Source organism: Nipponia nippon, unplaced genomic scaffold (assembly GCF_047370975.1).
Source record: "Nipponia nippon isolate SJK-2023a ecotype South Korea unplaced genomic scaffold, ASM4737097v1 scaffold_19, whole genome shotgun sequence".
Lineage (NCBI taxonomy): Eukaryota > Metazoa > Chordata > Aves > Pelecaniformes > Threskiornithidae > Nipponia > Nipponia nippon.
Genome location: NW_028262335.1, coordinates 3,927,255 through 3,942,700, shown reverse-complemented (window position 1 = coordinate 3,942,700; position 15,446 = coordinate 3,927,255). Strand labels below are relative to the sequence as shown.

Below are 15,446 nucleotides of genomic sequence, written 5' to 3'. Positions count from 1 at the left end.
GAGATTCCATACTAATTAGGCACCATTTTAGTACAGGAAAAGTTGACAGGTGATCCCCATGCTTTTTTCCAGCTAACTAACGATTAAAAATGCAAAAAAATTCTATTTCCTTAAAGCATAGTCCAAAGTTAGCTAACTCTCAAAATGACATTTTAGAACATGTGGTTCTTCACTGTAACTGAAATCAGCGACCATCACATGCCTTATTTCAAACACTTAAAATGTTGAAGCTGATTGTGGTTTAAATGTTCTAAAATCCCTGTCACTACTTACACCACCAACCTTCTTACAGAGGACTGTCTATGGGATGGCTGTCATTGGCTTGCAAAATTTACCAGAGCAGATGCAACATGTGGTAAGGCTCCTACATAACTAACTACACAAGTGACATTTTCCTTAGCTGTTCTCTGCTCAGATTATTCGGAGAAGAACTTTGCAAGGTTAGCTGAATGACAAACTCACCATCCAATGTAGCACTGGCACAGATTCTCATGAGAAGTAGCTTGCTTAATGAGCAATTCTACTTGTGTGGGTACATCAAGAGTTTCATCATGAGAGAAGTCTCGACCTTTGAAATTAAAGGATGAAAACCAACATAAATGGAAGTCACAAATCATATAACATAACTTGGATGGCAAGTTAAGGACTGATAGGACTTCTAACTACCCTTCCCTTACAGTATACAAAATGCAAAATTTTCCAAACATGGAGAACCTCTAAAGGCATACAGAGCCTAGAACTCTGTTTTCCCCGTTATTGTGGTTTCTTCCTTTTACCTTTGCCAAGTAACGGATAAACCAACGATAGATAACTTCCCAGTAGCTGGAATCCTGGTCCTAATCCCTTCAAGTAGATTATTTGGCAGGTGATGGGTAGTTTCTTATCAACTTTAAGAGCATAAAATTTCGCAACTAAATGCTGCCAACTATAAAGCCAGGACAGTAGAAATTCAACTTCCACTAACAAGCTAAGACATGCAAAATATGAAGTTTGTTTAGTTACAATCGCCTCTGTACTTTTCAAATCAGGCTCCTTTGTATCTAAATGCAGGCATCAGTACTTCGGTGTTAGTCAAAACCAGGAAAATGGCCTCATCCACTTAATCAGAATATGTTAAATTCAAGGATTAACACAAAATACAAACACTAAAAGTAGTGCTGATCTATCTCACCAGATTTTATGTTTATCTTACATAAACTTAAAAACGTGCTCACCAGTGAGCTTATCTCGAACCCTGTTGATGATTTGAATTGCCTTCTTGTTTAGAGCTTCTGGCTTCACTAGACCATCTCCTACTAAAAGACAGAAGCAGGAAAGAGAATTAGGACTTCATCTGAACAATAAAACCAATTGTACTGCTGTTACATCTGCCCTTCTCAAACACCACAAATACCATTTTGAGAGCAAAGAAACCCAGATACCGGTACATTTTCTGTCACTTCTTTTTGGATGTGAGAACACAGATAATTATATTCCTCATTTGTGCTGACAAGGAAATGTATCTGTCCCATCTCACATAATTGCATCCGGATCACGATGAAATTTTCTGATCTAAGGACAAATTTCTGCATCAGTATAGAAACAACAATGAAACTTACTGAAGGAATGGATGGATTCAGGCACTGTGGTCCCAGTTTTCTTATGGGCTGTCTCACCCAATTCCACACTGTCCAACATTTCTGTTGAAAAACACCATGAAAACATAAAAGCATATATGTGAAGCTGAGAGGCAGATAAAATAATATTCTTCTGGAAACATTAACAAAACTGTTAATCAGCTCATTTGAAAAGCATATTTGATTGTGACCAAGTGTACTGCACATCTCTATCACTAATGGGACCATGTCACAGGAGCAAACATGATCTTTTCCCTACTAACACACCGAAATGCCTGATCCAACTTGTAGGAACAGTTTGTATAAAAGTGTAATTGAAGGATATTTTGAAATTACGTACAATTAACCTAAAATTACAATCAAATAAGTATGTTCATTTCTAGAACTCTCCATATGAAATACTGTCCCTATTCTGCAGTCCAATAGCAAACAACTGCTAAGATTCAACGCAAAGCTCTCAACATTCAGTCAGATGACTACTTGCCCGGTTTTGTATGCTAATATTTGGCAGCTAAGTAAATAACTATCAATTATACCTTGGATTACATCAGTTTGCATGTGCTCCAGAAGGGCATTCATGTAACTGTAAAGGAGCATCCGCTTTTTGAGCCGAAGTACTGAACTCACCGCTTCCAATCCTAAAGCTAATGATAATAAGCTGTTTATCTGTCTACTTTTGAGAAGACAACTGAAAATATTTACCCAGTCTTGTGCACTGCTAAAAAAACCCACTCCACACATTCATGATATACACCATCTTTTCTACTCACCTACTGACTGACTAGCTGAGTAGGAGTCTGTTCTTGTTCGTGAGCGCTTATTGCCCTTTGTATTTGCTGCAAGAAAATAATGGGTTGAAAAGTATGAACTGGAGTTCTAGTGCTTCATAGCAAATTTGTCCACAAACAATACAGACTTGATTGCCTTTCTCCTTCTCCAAATTTTATGTCACCTGAAAATAGCTTCCAATCTCCTGATGACAACTAATACAAAACCAACCCAAGTAATTTTGCTTGTAGCTTAGTTCAGTGTCTGTGCTTCAGGGCAAAACGGTTTTAACCACTGCGGTAATTTCACATTACAATCCCTAAAACTGTGTGCGCACAGAAATAGCGCTTGCAAAACAACAATTTCATCAGATTGTCTTCAAACAGACACTGGATGTCAGGCTTCTGGATTTCTTGTATGAAGTCAGACTGATTACTCTCTTGAAGTCACTGTTTTATCAGAATCACTTACTGTCCATCAGCCGCCAATTCAACAATGGATCATACACAAAGGCTTCAAGCACAGCCATGACGCTGTCCTTATGTTCACGCAGGACTTCCATCACCGTGTGACAGGTGATTCTGTAATTGCCATCGAGGCCTGTCACCTTCAGAAGAGAAAGAAGTAAATCAACCATGTTGCTTTGTTCACTATGCAACTCCAACCCTACCATTCAGGGAGCAGGAAGCAGCTTGTGCTTTGAACTGGAATTCACTTCCACTATGCTTTGTTCATTAAGAGAACACGATAGATGTTCATTACAAACTAAGATGCTCCCTTCTGCCATTACGATGATCTTTGTGAAGTACCATGCCATTGGCTGTGTCTGGTTGATGCGAACAGCTATTTGAAATGAGGAGCCTAAGGCAGGCCTAAGAAATTAGGGGAATTTCAGGGTTTTTTTTGCATCGATGAAAAAAATTGCTTTCCACTGCAATGTATTGTAAGTATCACAGGAGATATTTTAACTTAGAGAAAATGCAGCTGAGATATTAACACCTCTGATTCTTACAGGAGTAGAGAGGTTTAGCCACAACAGAAAATACCGGAAAAACTGAGAAACTGGTGCCATTTTCCCTAGGAACAATCCCCTTCATATTAAAGAGGAGTTGCTTACCTCCATAGCATTTGTCAGCATCCTTGTTAACCTAAATGGAATCTTCTCAGGGAACTTCTCTCTTGTCATTGCAACCTAAACACACAATGATGGAGAATTAGTAAATTAATACTTAACTTATTATTTAGGAGTTAATAAGTATTGGGTTTTTCTTGCTACAACCTTGAAGGTTGTATTCCAAATAGGAAATAAGTGATGTTAGCACTTCTTTCTTTGTTCCAGTGGTGAGCTAATCCGCAAAACATGCCTCTGAGATAAAGTATCTATTATTTTCATCTTGCTTGTAGGTAAAGTGAAGCCCAAAAGAGAGCCAAAGGGCTTGCCCAGGATCATGCTCCAAGGTCAGTTTGTCCTGGCCTATAGATTCATTTCTGTTCTGCCAGGAAATGTGAAATATCACAGAAAATTTAATGTCCAAGTACAAAGATTTACCTCAAAACAGTCCCCAAAGTCGATATGCAGGATCTTTCCACTCAGTCTGTCTAACATCAGATTGGAGGGGTGTCTTTGATGAAGGAGGAAGAGAAAAAAACAGTGACAGACCATTATAAAAACACAAAGTAAATCACAGCAGCTCCGGTCTGAAATGATATTTATCTTCATGGAAACGAACAGCCAGTGACAGCTTGCTTGTCTGAGATCTTCAATCTCAGGATGAACAAAATAGCTTCCTGACAGTGCATCTATCACATTATTTTTGTAATTACCTCTCAGGAGTTAGAGATCTTCTCACCTTGGAAGATAAACAACCTATTGGACCAGAGGCATCAGTACGTTTCTTGGATATGAACATTTATTTTTCAGTTAGGGTAAATTCTTCTACTTGTTTTATGCTTTTTCATTTTTTTCAGTAGAGAAAAATGTAATGAATTATGCTATAGGTGAAGTAATGCAAATTGGATTACCACCAGAAGAGAAGAGCATCAGTCCAGACTAGGAAAACCATGATGCTGCTATTCATGTTGGCTTGTTCCAATTTTGTTTTAATTCAGTTTTCAAAGGATTATAATTTCATTATGAAGACCTTTAAGTCAGGAATAAAAGCTTTTCTTGTGAAAACATTTGAGGGTTTAGCTGGTTTTGCATTACAGACCTTAAATCTAAAATATATTGTCTTCAAAAGTATTTTGGAAGTTATGACGTCCCCTTTTGACAGTAACCCATATACTAAATCAAACATTTGTTCATTTTATCTTTTTTTTTTTCATTATTTGCTCAATCCATTTGGATTGTACATACTTCTCTCGAGAACATGTCTGCGCTGCAGATCAGAAAAAGCACCATGTTAAGTAATAGTTAAACCAACATGAACTTTCATTTATTTTAAGTCTAGAGCAGTCTTTGGGGAGTATTTCTGGGGACTTCATGTGTCTCTGACAACTGCTGTGAACATACATAGCACTAGAGGTTCCTGCTTCACAGAATAAATATCCACCAGGCAAAAAAGTATGCGAAATAAGTAGTGTTACTGAACTCACTTGGAGGGAGAATCAGAAGACCTCTGCCACTAAATACTTTCTGCATTTCTTTTTGCTACTTCATGGAACAAAAACTGATGCTTGATCATGGTGCTTCTTTCTTCCCCAAAAAGCTGAATGTATGCATACAGTCCTAACAGACTTTGCAAAAAAAAAAAAAAAAAAAAAAAAATGCCATCTCATATGCATGAAGCACATGCAAGCACACAGATTGGTGGCAAAAGTCAACAATATTTCTGTTTTATAGAATGGATGGAGAAAGATTTCCCATTCTGTAAGTGAAAGGACAAAATTAGAACTTGTGGTCCTTGATGTAATTCTGTGTGTATTCCTCTCAATATGAAAAAAACTCTTATTTGCACTCAAGATACACAAGCCCTACATCTCATGCCTGCAGTGCTGAAAATAGTGGCAGCACAATTAGGTCCTGAAAGACAGTACCGTTACAACTCAGCAATAACCAGAATAAAAGATGTTATCATAAGAACAGATCCAAGGAATGAATTGATAGGCCTACACAGTCTGCGCTTTTATTTAAAAGAAACTTTTACAATTTCACTTACCTGTCCCCAAGGCCCAAAATGTACCCAACCATTGACATTACAGCTAATGAACGAGTGTAGTTTGTTCTTCTGTCAAACCACACCTACAAGGAGAGACAAAACAGAAAAAGCCAGGCAGGCATGTTGCATGTTTCAGCTTATATTTTAATTTATACATTAACTACTTGCATTTTGCACAAAGCGAAACTGTGATATGCTTACGTTCAATACACTCCGTAGCCTGAGGGAGTTCAAACATCCTGTGGCCTTGAATTAGATGTCTAAGCCATTAAGAGAATATATTCTGAGGCTCCTGCTTTTCTCTTCCCAGGCACAGTATATGGAGCTTCAGTCTCCAGTCTTGTACTTTGGACTGCACACTGGCAGCCACTGTGATCTGAACCTTATAAGGCCCCTTGTGAGGGGATACACATGTGTGGATACATGTTCTGCAGTGATTCATCTGGAGTTTATGATGAACAAACACCATCTCTCACTCATTCTGCAGAGAAGGTAATTCCACATTATGCTGATTGCCAAACACAAGCCATTACATGTGCTGAACTCACCTCCGAGCTTGGACTTTTCAACCACAGCAGTTTGGCAAGGTCATCACCAGCTGTGTTATTGACAGCATGTTCAAATACTTCTACTTTCTGCATCAGAGTCAGGTGGTCATAATCTGGAGCCATCTATAATTGAGAAGTGACACTCAGCAACTTAAAAAAAAAAAAACCAACCACCCTAGTAATCCCTAGTTGTACTATGAGAACACAGTAATCACAAATAATTTCATATCAAGTTTATATTGAAATTATTTGTAGACTGACCAGTATGTTCCCAAACACAGCGAGATGACTACCTGACAGTGAAGAATTCATTTTAAATGGGATAGCAAATGATTTAGCATCCACAAAGTATTCCATAGCCATATTTAATTAAAATACTGTGAAGGTAAATATGTTTCAAAAAACATTATCCAAGTCAGTCTTCAGGGTTGGCACATGCTTTCCTTTTTGGCAGGAAACTCAACTCTTCTAGTATTGTTCACTTTCTCCAGTCTATCTAATTTTGGCCCTGTTGCTTAGACACAATGTTTGTAAATGCCAGCAGCATGGCACTGTATAAGGCACATCATAGTCACGCAAAATTCCAAGCACATTTTAGTCACCAGATGGTAACAACTTGTGGTCACTGCTAAAACAGGAAAGGAGAAACAAATAAACGTATGGCCAATTTTACCTCTTTGTAGCATTTTATAACTCTCATCTGATATTTTTGCATTTATTACTGGTACCAATAACAATCAGAAAATGGGCGAAGGAAGAACAAGCTGCACACCATTATTCTTCATTAAGACACTGGAGTCCTAAAAGAATGTACCAAAAACTCTGCCCTTTACCCTCAGCATGATGCGATGTTCAATGTTGAGCAGGATCTTTTTCTTCTCTCTGTAGTCTCGGATGAGAGCATGCAGTGTGTCACAGTGGGGAACCCAACCAATCAAGCCTGAATTTGTAGACAGTGGAATAACAGCATATCTCTGGATGCTACAGGAAAAAATAGAGAATCAGAGCTCAAATTGTTGTGTGTTGTGAACTATTACATTTTGAGATGCTTAAAAGAACTACTACTAAATCTCATTCTGATCCAAATTGTCTCTTCAGTAGTTGCCCTGCTTTTCTTCTTTTCAAAAAGACCTGAAACATCCATTTGCATAGATTGCTGCCAGATAATCTACAGACATTCTCAAAGCTTACGTGGGTTTCACTAACACTGCTTTCAGAAGGTAGATGTTATGTCACACACGATGATCTATTATTTGCACATGACATTTGATATGTTCATGCTTGAAAGACACTGTACAGAACTGCAGTCAGTGACTACTCACCAAGCTATTTAGTGAGCTATTTAGTGACTATAATAAAAAAAAATCCTTGACAAAAAAAACCTGTTCTCAGGCTCCTACGGCAGTGCTCAAGCTATCTTGAAATAGGGGTTGCCTCAAAGACTGTAACTGTTTATGAGACGGGACTTCAATTACGTAAAGCAAATGATCCCCTCAGGGTATGTTTCCTCCAAGTTTGAATTCTTGAATGTTTCTTTCTTTCTCTCTCTCTCTTTTTGTTTTAAATTAACTTAGTTCCAAGATTCGTCATTTTCTCACAAACCAGCTGGTTGTGCCAAGGGTTACTTGGGAACGGCACCTATGTAGGGTGTCACTTGTGCACAAGCACATTCAGTGATTAGCCACAACGCATACCTGAGGTTTTTACGAAGAGAAGTTGGGTCATTTGCTAGCAGAGTGTTGACCAACCCAAAAAGCTGCATCACTCTCTCATCTTGGCGAAGGTCTTCGTGACCTTTCAGAAGGAACACAAACTCATGCCCATTGCTTCCTGCGAAAGAATTAATACGCAAAAAGTTTACTCTTGCCAAACTAACAGACAAGAGTAAATACACGTGCACTGAAGAACTGGAAAGTGTGGCAGTCAGACTGACCAGACTACTAAGAAATACCTCACTTGAAAGGAAATGTTAGAGATGTTTTACCTGGTAAATATGCAGTTTGACCTAAAAGCAACAACTGTTTAAATACTAGAATAGCTAAGTGAAAACTGCTCTGTCTTACCCATTAATGTTAACTTCCTGGGCCGCTGCTTGGAGGTGATGACCTGCAGCGAGGGTGCAATGGACTGAATGCGTATGATGGGCTGGTTGGGATCGTACGTTCCTGGCACTGCCAATTCCAGGTCCCGGCACATTAAGAGTTTTGGTGACACGTACTGTAGTTCCAATGAAGTGAGCTACCAAAACCAAAAGAAATACAACCCACCAGAATTTCAGTTAAATCTCACTGACACATTTGAAGAGTTCATGCTGTTGAGGGACCTAAAACCGTTCAGTCAGTTGTCAATACTTCAGATGCTTGCAGAAAGTGCTGCATAAGCAGCAAACTTGCAGCAAATCATATGCAGGTATTTCCAGAACACTGAATTTGAATGTTCTGAATAATCAGAAAACATGAAACAAAGATTGGTATTGGCAACTTGCACTGTAAGACCCACAACAGAACTGTACCGTCTCCCCCCACCTGAGGCAGCTGCTTTGAGATACGCCGGAACACATGGTAATAGAGATCCCAAGCCTGCGTTAGGTCTTTGACATTTCCTGATTTCATGTACTTCCTGCACCATTCCTGAGCTTCCATTAGATCTCTGCCATAGGCCTAGGGAAGAAGTGAAAAAAAACAAAAGAAAAACATTTCTACAGACTATAGTGGAACAGGTGGAAACCACTTAATACCTACATCACAGTCTATTTTCAAATTGCATTACAAATTCTTGATCTCCCATTTTTATAGCATATCGGAATTAAAGATCCAGAAATTCCTGGATTCAAGACAGGCAGCGAGTTTATTAGACAACGTTGCTCGCAAATAGACTTCACGATAGGAGGCAACAGAATGAATAGAATCACCCTTTAACAGTAGGCTCATGAGCTCAAATTAATTCCTTTTGCTGGCTTGAGAGAGGTCATCTGTACTAGTGGTTACCATGAAGCAAAGCAGACTGGAGTTAGAAGAATTAACTGCAGAGCAGTTGTATGTTTTCCAGACCCTATCAGGCACGCAGCTGATATAAGACTCCAGGGCAATTTGTACTACCATGGCCCCTGTAGTACTGTAGTCACCAAAAGCAATACAGATCTGAAGATAAGTGTCAATAATGAAGTCTGCAACTAACATGAGTCCCAAGAGCTTTACTCTGTGTTAGATTGCAAAGGTCCTTGTAACACATCTGGGGCAGGCGGCTGTCCTGCCTGTTTTTGAGGGCATGCAGAAGGTTATGTTCTCGGCCATTTGCTGATACCTGATTGAAGGATGTCTCTTTTAAAGTCTGAGGCCCACGCTCCATCATTGCATGAAGTGGTTCCAGCACCTCAAACATTCCCTTCACATTCCTTTCTCCAAAGTATAGACGAGATGCTTCTTCCAATCCTTCATGCCACATCTCATGCCATAGGATGGCTACACGGATTAGCTCTTCACTCACCTGTTTTAGGACAGGAAAAAAGATTAAACACTTAAAGAAAAACGCTATGACTGTATATTGACTTACAAATGCAAAACTACTTTCTTCTCTAATGATTATGAAATATTTGTTGCTGGCAGCTAGAGGGAGCCACAGGAACACCCACAATTCTATTACACTTTTTTTCTGCAAGAAGCTGATCAGACTTTTCTCACCCTATTTATTGCCTTTGAAATTTTCTATTTATTTATGTAGCGTGGCCTGAAAGCATTACTTTTTATTCATAAAAATCTTTAGCAAATGAATTAAATTACTCTTTCCATGCTATACTTGGTAAGTTTTGTTTCCATTTTTCATTAAGCAGAAATATCTATTTATGGAACAATGATTCTTCCTTTATTTCTTCTCTAAATCTATTCATAAGGACACACAAGAACTCAGTGTTTGAATGTTATGGTCCTTTTTAAATTAAAGCATTCTCTTGAAATTATACTAATACTGTAACTTCTTCCAAATGCAAAAAACCCAAATGAACTGTACTTGAACAAAATTAGCAACGAATAGTCATTCTGTGTTATTACACCTGTGGTACATCCATTCCTGAAACACAATACACTTTATGGGACACTAAGTACTCACCATCATTGCCTGCTGCACCAGAGTGTTACTGTGCTCGCACATGTTTTTCAAGATCTTATTTGCAGCGTTGTGGCGAGCAGTGGTTGTAGATTTAGAGGCCACAGTCAAAGGATAGATCAAAGCCTACAACGGATATCAACCAATAATATTTTAGAACCACACAGAAGAGCTACATAAATTGAAAGATTAGCAAAGCATTAATAAATAGGAGCCTTAAGGCTAGACAAGAGAAAGCAAGCTTCCTTCTGGAAAGAGGCGATAGGAATTTGCTATTCGAACTTTTCCAATCTGAAAAGCTTACAAGACTTTAATTCACTGAGTAGCAGAATGTATCAAACTGAAACAACAGAAAACTGTTTTTAGCGTTTTGTGATTTTCACACTGTAGGAAGAAATTCAGATAAAACATCTATGAGGTAGCCCTCTTAGTAGTCACTTAATGAGATTTAAGAAGGTGATTTGCACTACCCAGTATTCTATTAGACGGAGAGAACTTCCCCTGCTGCGTGGCTCATCCACCTCTTCTTTCTGTTTTTATGTGAACAGTGCTGAGGCGAAAGAAGCAGCAGCAGAAATAGTCCCCACCCTCACTATCCTCACTTGCTGGGACTTCCAGTGCAGGCATCTAGACTAGGTGAAATGGAACACAGGAAAAGCTTTAATTGGCTATCAGTCTACAGAAATTCCTCCTCTAAGCCAAAGCTTACCTGGGGATGATACCGTCCAATATCTGTGAGGAGCTGATGAATGAGACGTCCTACTAATGGTCGAGGGGTGTCAATTCTTGCAATGAGCTGAGGGATAACCTAGTAGTAAGGATAAGTAACATAAGCATCCCTGTCATCTCACGTGTTTAGTTCACAAGCTGTTCTGCCCTCTGCTAGAGACCTCACAGTCTCTAAAGGAGGCCACCACTCATTTTTGAGATGGTCAGAGGGTAACGCAAAGTTCCAAACAGTGTTAGAAACGCAGAACAGCTCAGTGAGATCACAAGTGTTCTGTGCAAAACTGTTACAGGATCCTCTTATGGAAAGAGTAAGACGTGTCTTGAAGCATAATGCTCAAATAAGAAATAAAACCTTTTTTTATTTATTTACAAGAGTTATTCTACAAAGCAATCCTGAAATAGACTGTCTGAATTACATCAGAGCAGCACAGTGGTGTTTTATACTTGATCACCACTTAATGCATGTCATCTTCAATTTTAAAAGTTTTCATTCTTCTCATTCATATGCACTAGTCTGCATATAAATACAGAAATGCATGCAAGAATGTTTCTCATGTCTCTGTTCAAGATGCTTGTTAAATCAGTGCACACTGCTCTCACCATTCACCTACAGAGGACTGTTTAGCAAAGGATCATCATGGATATCACATAACAAATCCCCAAGCTCCCCCCAGAACTGAGATTTGTCTTAGCCCTTTGTGTGCCTTACCTGCAGCCAAGTATCTATTTGGATCGCCTTGACTCCTTCTACCAAAGCCTCATTCACATCAGGCCAGTGACCATAGTCAAACCACAGAGTAAGGACTCTTAAAAAGAGAAATACATTCATTGGGAATGAAACAAAAAAACCCCAAACCATTCCAGTTGAATACCTTCAGACCCATTTACAAGTGACTCTTCCCAGAACCTAGAGATAGTAGGATAAGGGCTAATCCGCCTAACAAATTAGCTTGGACTGAAGCATTCTCTTAGTTTAACCATAACAAAAAGATCAGAAACAAGTTCCACCAAATCTTAAACCATGTGCCCTTATCAGCTGGATTTCATTTACTGTTTGCTTTATTATGTACCTCAGAGTGTCTTGCAGGTTGTTTCCTCGAGACAGAGATATGGATCGGAAGAAACCCTGGACAGCAGGGACTGTGTACATCAAGAGGGTTTTGGATAAATCCTTTTGGAATGAAAATTGCTGCGTTAGTTCTACACAAGCACGTTAATCCACACGAATCCTAAACTCAGCAAGTGGAAAGAGGGACAAATATGTGGAAACATAGATCTAATCTACATTATAGTTGACTTCTGCTCATACTCCTCACGGGACATGTTGCTCCTGGAATTTATGTTTTGCTTGACTACGCATAGGCCTTTCAGCCTGACAGGGAACATACTCTGAAGTGTTTTTACAGTTTCAGTTCATTGGCAAAACTATGGACAGCAAAGCAGCCTAAAAAATACAACCCTACTATAACTGGTAAGTAAAAGAGATGCCTCAGTCTTTCATGAAGGGCTTCAGCAGCAAAACTTGTTAACGCACATCATATCACCTATGATAGCTATCCATGCCTTTGCTAACTTACGATCATTTGCATTAATTTAGTCCTCTTCCCTTAACACTGAGTTAACATGAACTTCCTCACTTTTGCTGTGAGCTATGAGCATACACACACACACACACACACACACAGAGCTTCCACAAGCGAGGTACGCACAGTAGCTTGTTCCCTGCGAGAACATTTTTCTGCATTTAAGCAGTAAGTACCAATCTCTCAAGATAAACAGGGAAGAAGGGTACCTCAGTGACTTTTTTCTGCACTGGAGATGGGATCGGACTGTTCTCCGTGCTCTCTGCATCACTCTCACTATTACTGCCCTCAGTGTTAGCGCTGGTGATGCTGGCTCCACTGGCATGACGTAGTTTCTTCTTTTCATCTCTGGCCTGATTTTGGTGCTTGTAGTGAAGCACTGCTTCAAAGTTCATCACTGCCCAGGCATGCCAGGCCTGCCAACAAGAGAGAACAAAAGTCAATAGGAAGATGAATCCTTTCTGCAACCTGTACTTTCTAATTATTAGAGATAATAATCCAACCTTTCTGAGTCCATGGACAACAGTAGTAAGTAATACCCTGCAGACAACACAATGCTTTGCTTTCTCTAATCACTTGTAGTTTTAACTGTCTTATTATCTTAAATAATATCATGGTGAGTTCTTGGCCAGGAGGTCCCTGTTGGATATTAAGGCAAAGGAGTTCTGTAGCAAAAATTAAAATCACATTCCATTCACATACACCTTAATTTTTCGAAGCTTAAAATGAAGATTAATATGTTAGGACTAGGGGAAGTGTAACAGGAAGAAATGCAGAGCATGGCTGCCCCGAAGAAGATCTGGCACCACATATTAATTGAAATTTCACAACCCTGAAATCAAATGCTCTTTGGAGAATCAGCAACAAGTAGTTCAAGTATCCTAAGTGAAAATAAGTTAAACTTTTTCCGTTTAGATTATCCTTTCTCCTTCACTATTAACTGATGGGAGAGACAGTCCCAAAAGCAGGAATAGAAACTGAATTGTGGCCCAGTTTTAGCAGCCAGATAAAATTCTAAACAAGAATCTCATGGTTGCCTTGGGCTGCTTTCTCTGTTGTTTTTTTTTTATTCCTGCTCACAGCAACAAGGCAGATAGTTATACGAGATATTCCTATGAGCACCTTCCTTTCCTGTACTATGGGATGTGATCAGATTTACTGATCTCTCTGCAATGGTGCCTGGAACCTTTTCCTTACTGACCTTGTACCAGTTGCGATCATGCTCTGTTGCAGCACTGTAGTATTGCAAGACTTTGGGGATGGTACTCTCGTTGATGCCTTGCAGGTTTAGCTGCCACTCACCCAGTTTCAGGAAACACCTGGTTAAGCAAAGGGATTATTGACTCAACCTAGAATGAAAACGAAGCCTGCTGGATTAAGAGCCAGACTTCTTATCCGAAGTCTGAAAGACATTTCATGTGGTAAACCCACTCAGTAAGTCTCTGCTGCAGACTGGGAGTGTACAGGTTAGCATGTAAGGTTCAAAACACCTACATCCTGATTGTAAGTGTGGAGCTAACTAGTTAACGGTTTAACTTTTGGGGGAAAGGTGAGGGTCAAACTTTGTTGCTCATTTATATCGGTTGTAAATGTAAGAAGTAGCTAACAGTAGCATCAAAAGACTTCTTCAGTATTGATAAAATGCACACAGCATATGTGCTGGCTAGTTGTACTTATCAACATACGAACTAGCCTTCTGGAGAGAAAGCTGTGATGGACAAACAGTGGAAACACAGAGCAACTGCTCTTCCCCCAAGCCAGAACCCCATTAAGTCATCCCCTCCCCGAGGAAAGGAAAAACAACATATTTTTTACTGCAGCAGGGTGGGGCTGTGAAGGTTTGTGCAAAGCTTAACACTTTGCTCCCTCAGCAGGCTTTAAATACCACAGTTACACAGCTGTCCTTTCTGTATTTTGAGTTTTCCAGAAAGCATTGCGCAAGAAAAATATCATGCGCAACTCATTACTAATTTGCCTTCCATGATAGTCACTCTGAAAAATATGAGACGATGCTGTTATCAAGTTCCTATTCTCATAAAAGCAAATTAAGTGCGTGCCTCCCTTTAAAAAAAATTAAAAAAAACCTCTCAGTAGTAAGCACTATGGGATTTTTTCTTTAAATTTAAAACAACAGATCTGGCACCTCCAGATCCATAGAGGAAAGTGGAGATTATAAGATGTGTTTTTAATGCAACAATATTTTAAGAGACCATCACATGCTGGGCACCTATTGCCCAAAGCACTGCTGTTGTATTAAGGGCCCACGCTGCCAAGCACAGATGTGCCAGGCATGTGGGAAGTGTTTCTTTCCTACTGACTGGACCTCCTGAAAACCAAAGAAATAGCCATGCTGAGAGCTCTGCCAGTGAGCCACAGTGCTGGAAAAATACAACCAGCCGCCAGCGACAAATATAAGCTTGTTTACGCTGATGTGTCACAATAACATTTACTGAAAATTATGTGATAGATAACAATGTAATACCAACTGGGCCTCTAACAGCGAAATGAGAAATCCCGTGTTCCTTTTAATCAAAACATGCGCCTTGTCTGAAATGCGTCATCTGCATGGACCCTGCAACCTCAGGAAAGGCATCAGTTTCACTCTATAGTTAAAGGGTGTCCAAGGACCAGGTGCTGACCGTGCCATGAGCTTGTGGAGTTCCTGCTTGTGCTGCTGGTCCTCAGTTGCAATAGCATGCTGTGCCTGCTGCTGCATTGTCTGCACGAAGTGCTGCATGTGCTGGAACGCATCAATCTGTAATTGGATGATGGTTGCAGTAAGGACCACAGGGGTTAAATACAACTTCACAAGAGAAGACAACAATGTGGAAATAAAATTTTCACTGAAAGCAAAAAGTACAGTTTTGTTTTCTTTCAAAGCTTTTTAGCCATTTACACCCCTCTAAAATCAGTTTATACTCTAAATATGCAGCACCAAATAAA

The 15,446-nt window shown here is 39.5% G+C and overlaps 1 protein-coding gene across 7 annotated transcripts in view; it reads right to left on the bottom strand.

The window, feature by feature from the left end:
* The window catches only part of MTOR (mechanistic target of rapamycin kinase), a 66,176-nt gene that overhangs the window by 1,060 nt on the left and 49,670 nt on the right, over positions 1 to 15,446 (bottom strand). For 2 of the 7 annotated variants that reach the window (XM_087755222.1, XM_087755223.1), the window contains 21 exons: positions 15,143 to 15,258; positions 13,705 to 13,822; positions 12,713 to 12,919; positions 11,991 to 12,091; positions 11,630 to 11,726; positions 10,901 to 10,999; positions 10,195 to 10,317; positions 9,394 to 9,576; positions 8,616 to 8,750; positions 8,154 to 8,328; positions 7,785 to 7,920; positions 6,924 to 7,071; positions 6,091 to 6,213; positions 5,543 to 5,625; positions 3,934 to 4,006; positions 3,502 to 3,576; positions 2,856 to 2,991; positions 2,387 to 2,452; positions 1,599 to 1,679; positions 1,215 to 1,295; positions 463 to 568 (listed from right to left, as the gene is read on the bottom strand). In XM_087755222.1, coding sequence (XP_087611348.1) covers positions 463 to 568; positions 1,215 to 1,295; positions 1,599 to 1,679; positions 2,387 to 2,452; positions 2,856 to 2,991; positions 3,502 to 3,576; positions 3,934 to 4,006; positions 5,543 to 5,625; positions 6,091 to 6,213; positions 6,924 to 7,071; positions 7,785 to 7,920; positions 8,154 to 8,328; positions 8,616 to 8,750; positions 9,394 to 9,576; positions 10,195 to 10,317; positions 10,901 to 10,999; positions 11,630 to 11,726; positions 11,991 to 12,091; positions 12,713 to 12,919; positions 13,705 to 13,822; positions 15,143 to 15,258 — 2,462 coding nt within the window. Of the gene's footprint in view, positions 1 to 462; positions 569 to 1,214; positions 1,296 to 1,598; positions 1,680 to 2,386; positions 2,453 to 2,855; positions 2,992 to 3,501; positions 3,577 to 3,933; positions 4,007 to 4,979; positions 5,121 to 5,155; positions 5,252 to 5,542; positions 5,626 to 5,743; positions 6,214 to 6,923; positions 7,072 to 7,784; positions 7,921 to 8,153; positions 8,329 to 8,615; positions 8,751 to 9,393; positions 9,577 to 10,194; positions 10,318 to 10,900; positions 11,000 to 11,629; positions 11,727 to 11,990; positions 12,092 to 12,712; positions 12,920 to 13,704; positions 13,823 to 15,142; positions 15,259 to 15,446 lie in introns of those variants that run through there. The other 5 variants (XR_015704269.1, XR_015704270.1, XR_015704271.1 and 2 more) reach the window with 5 other exon arrangements.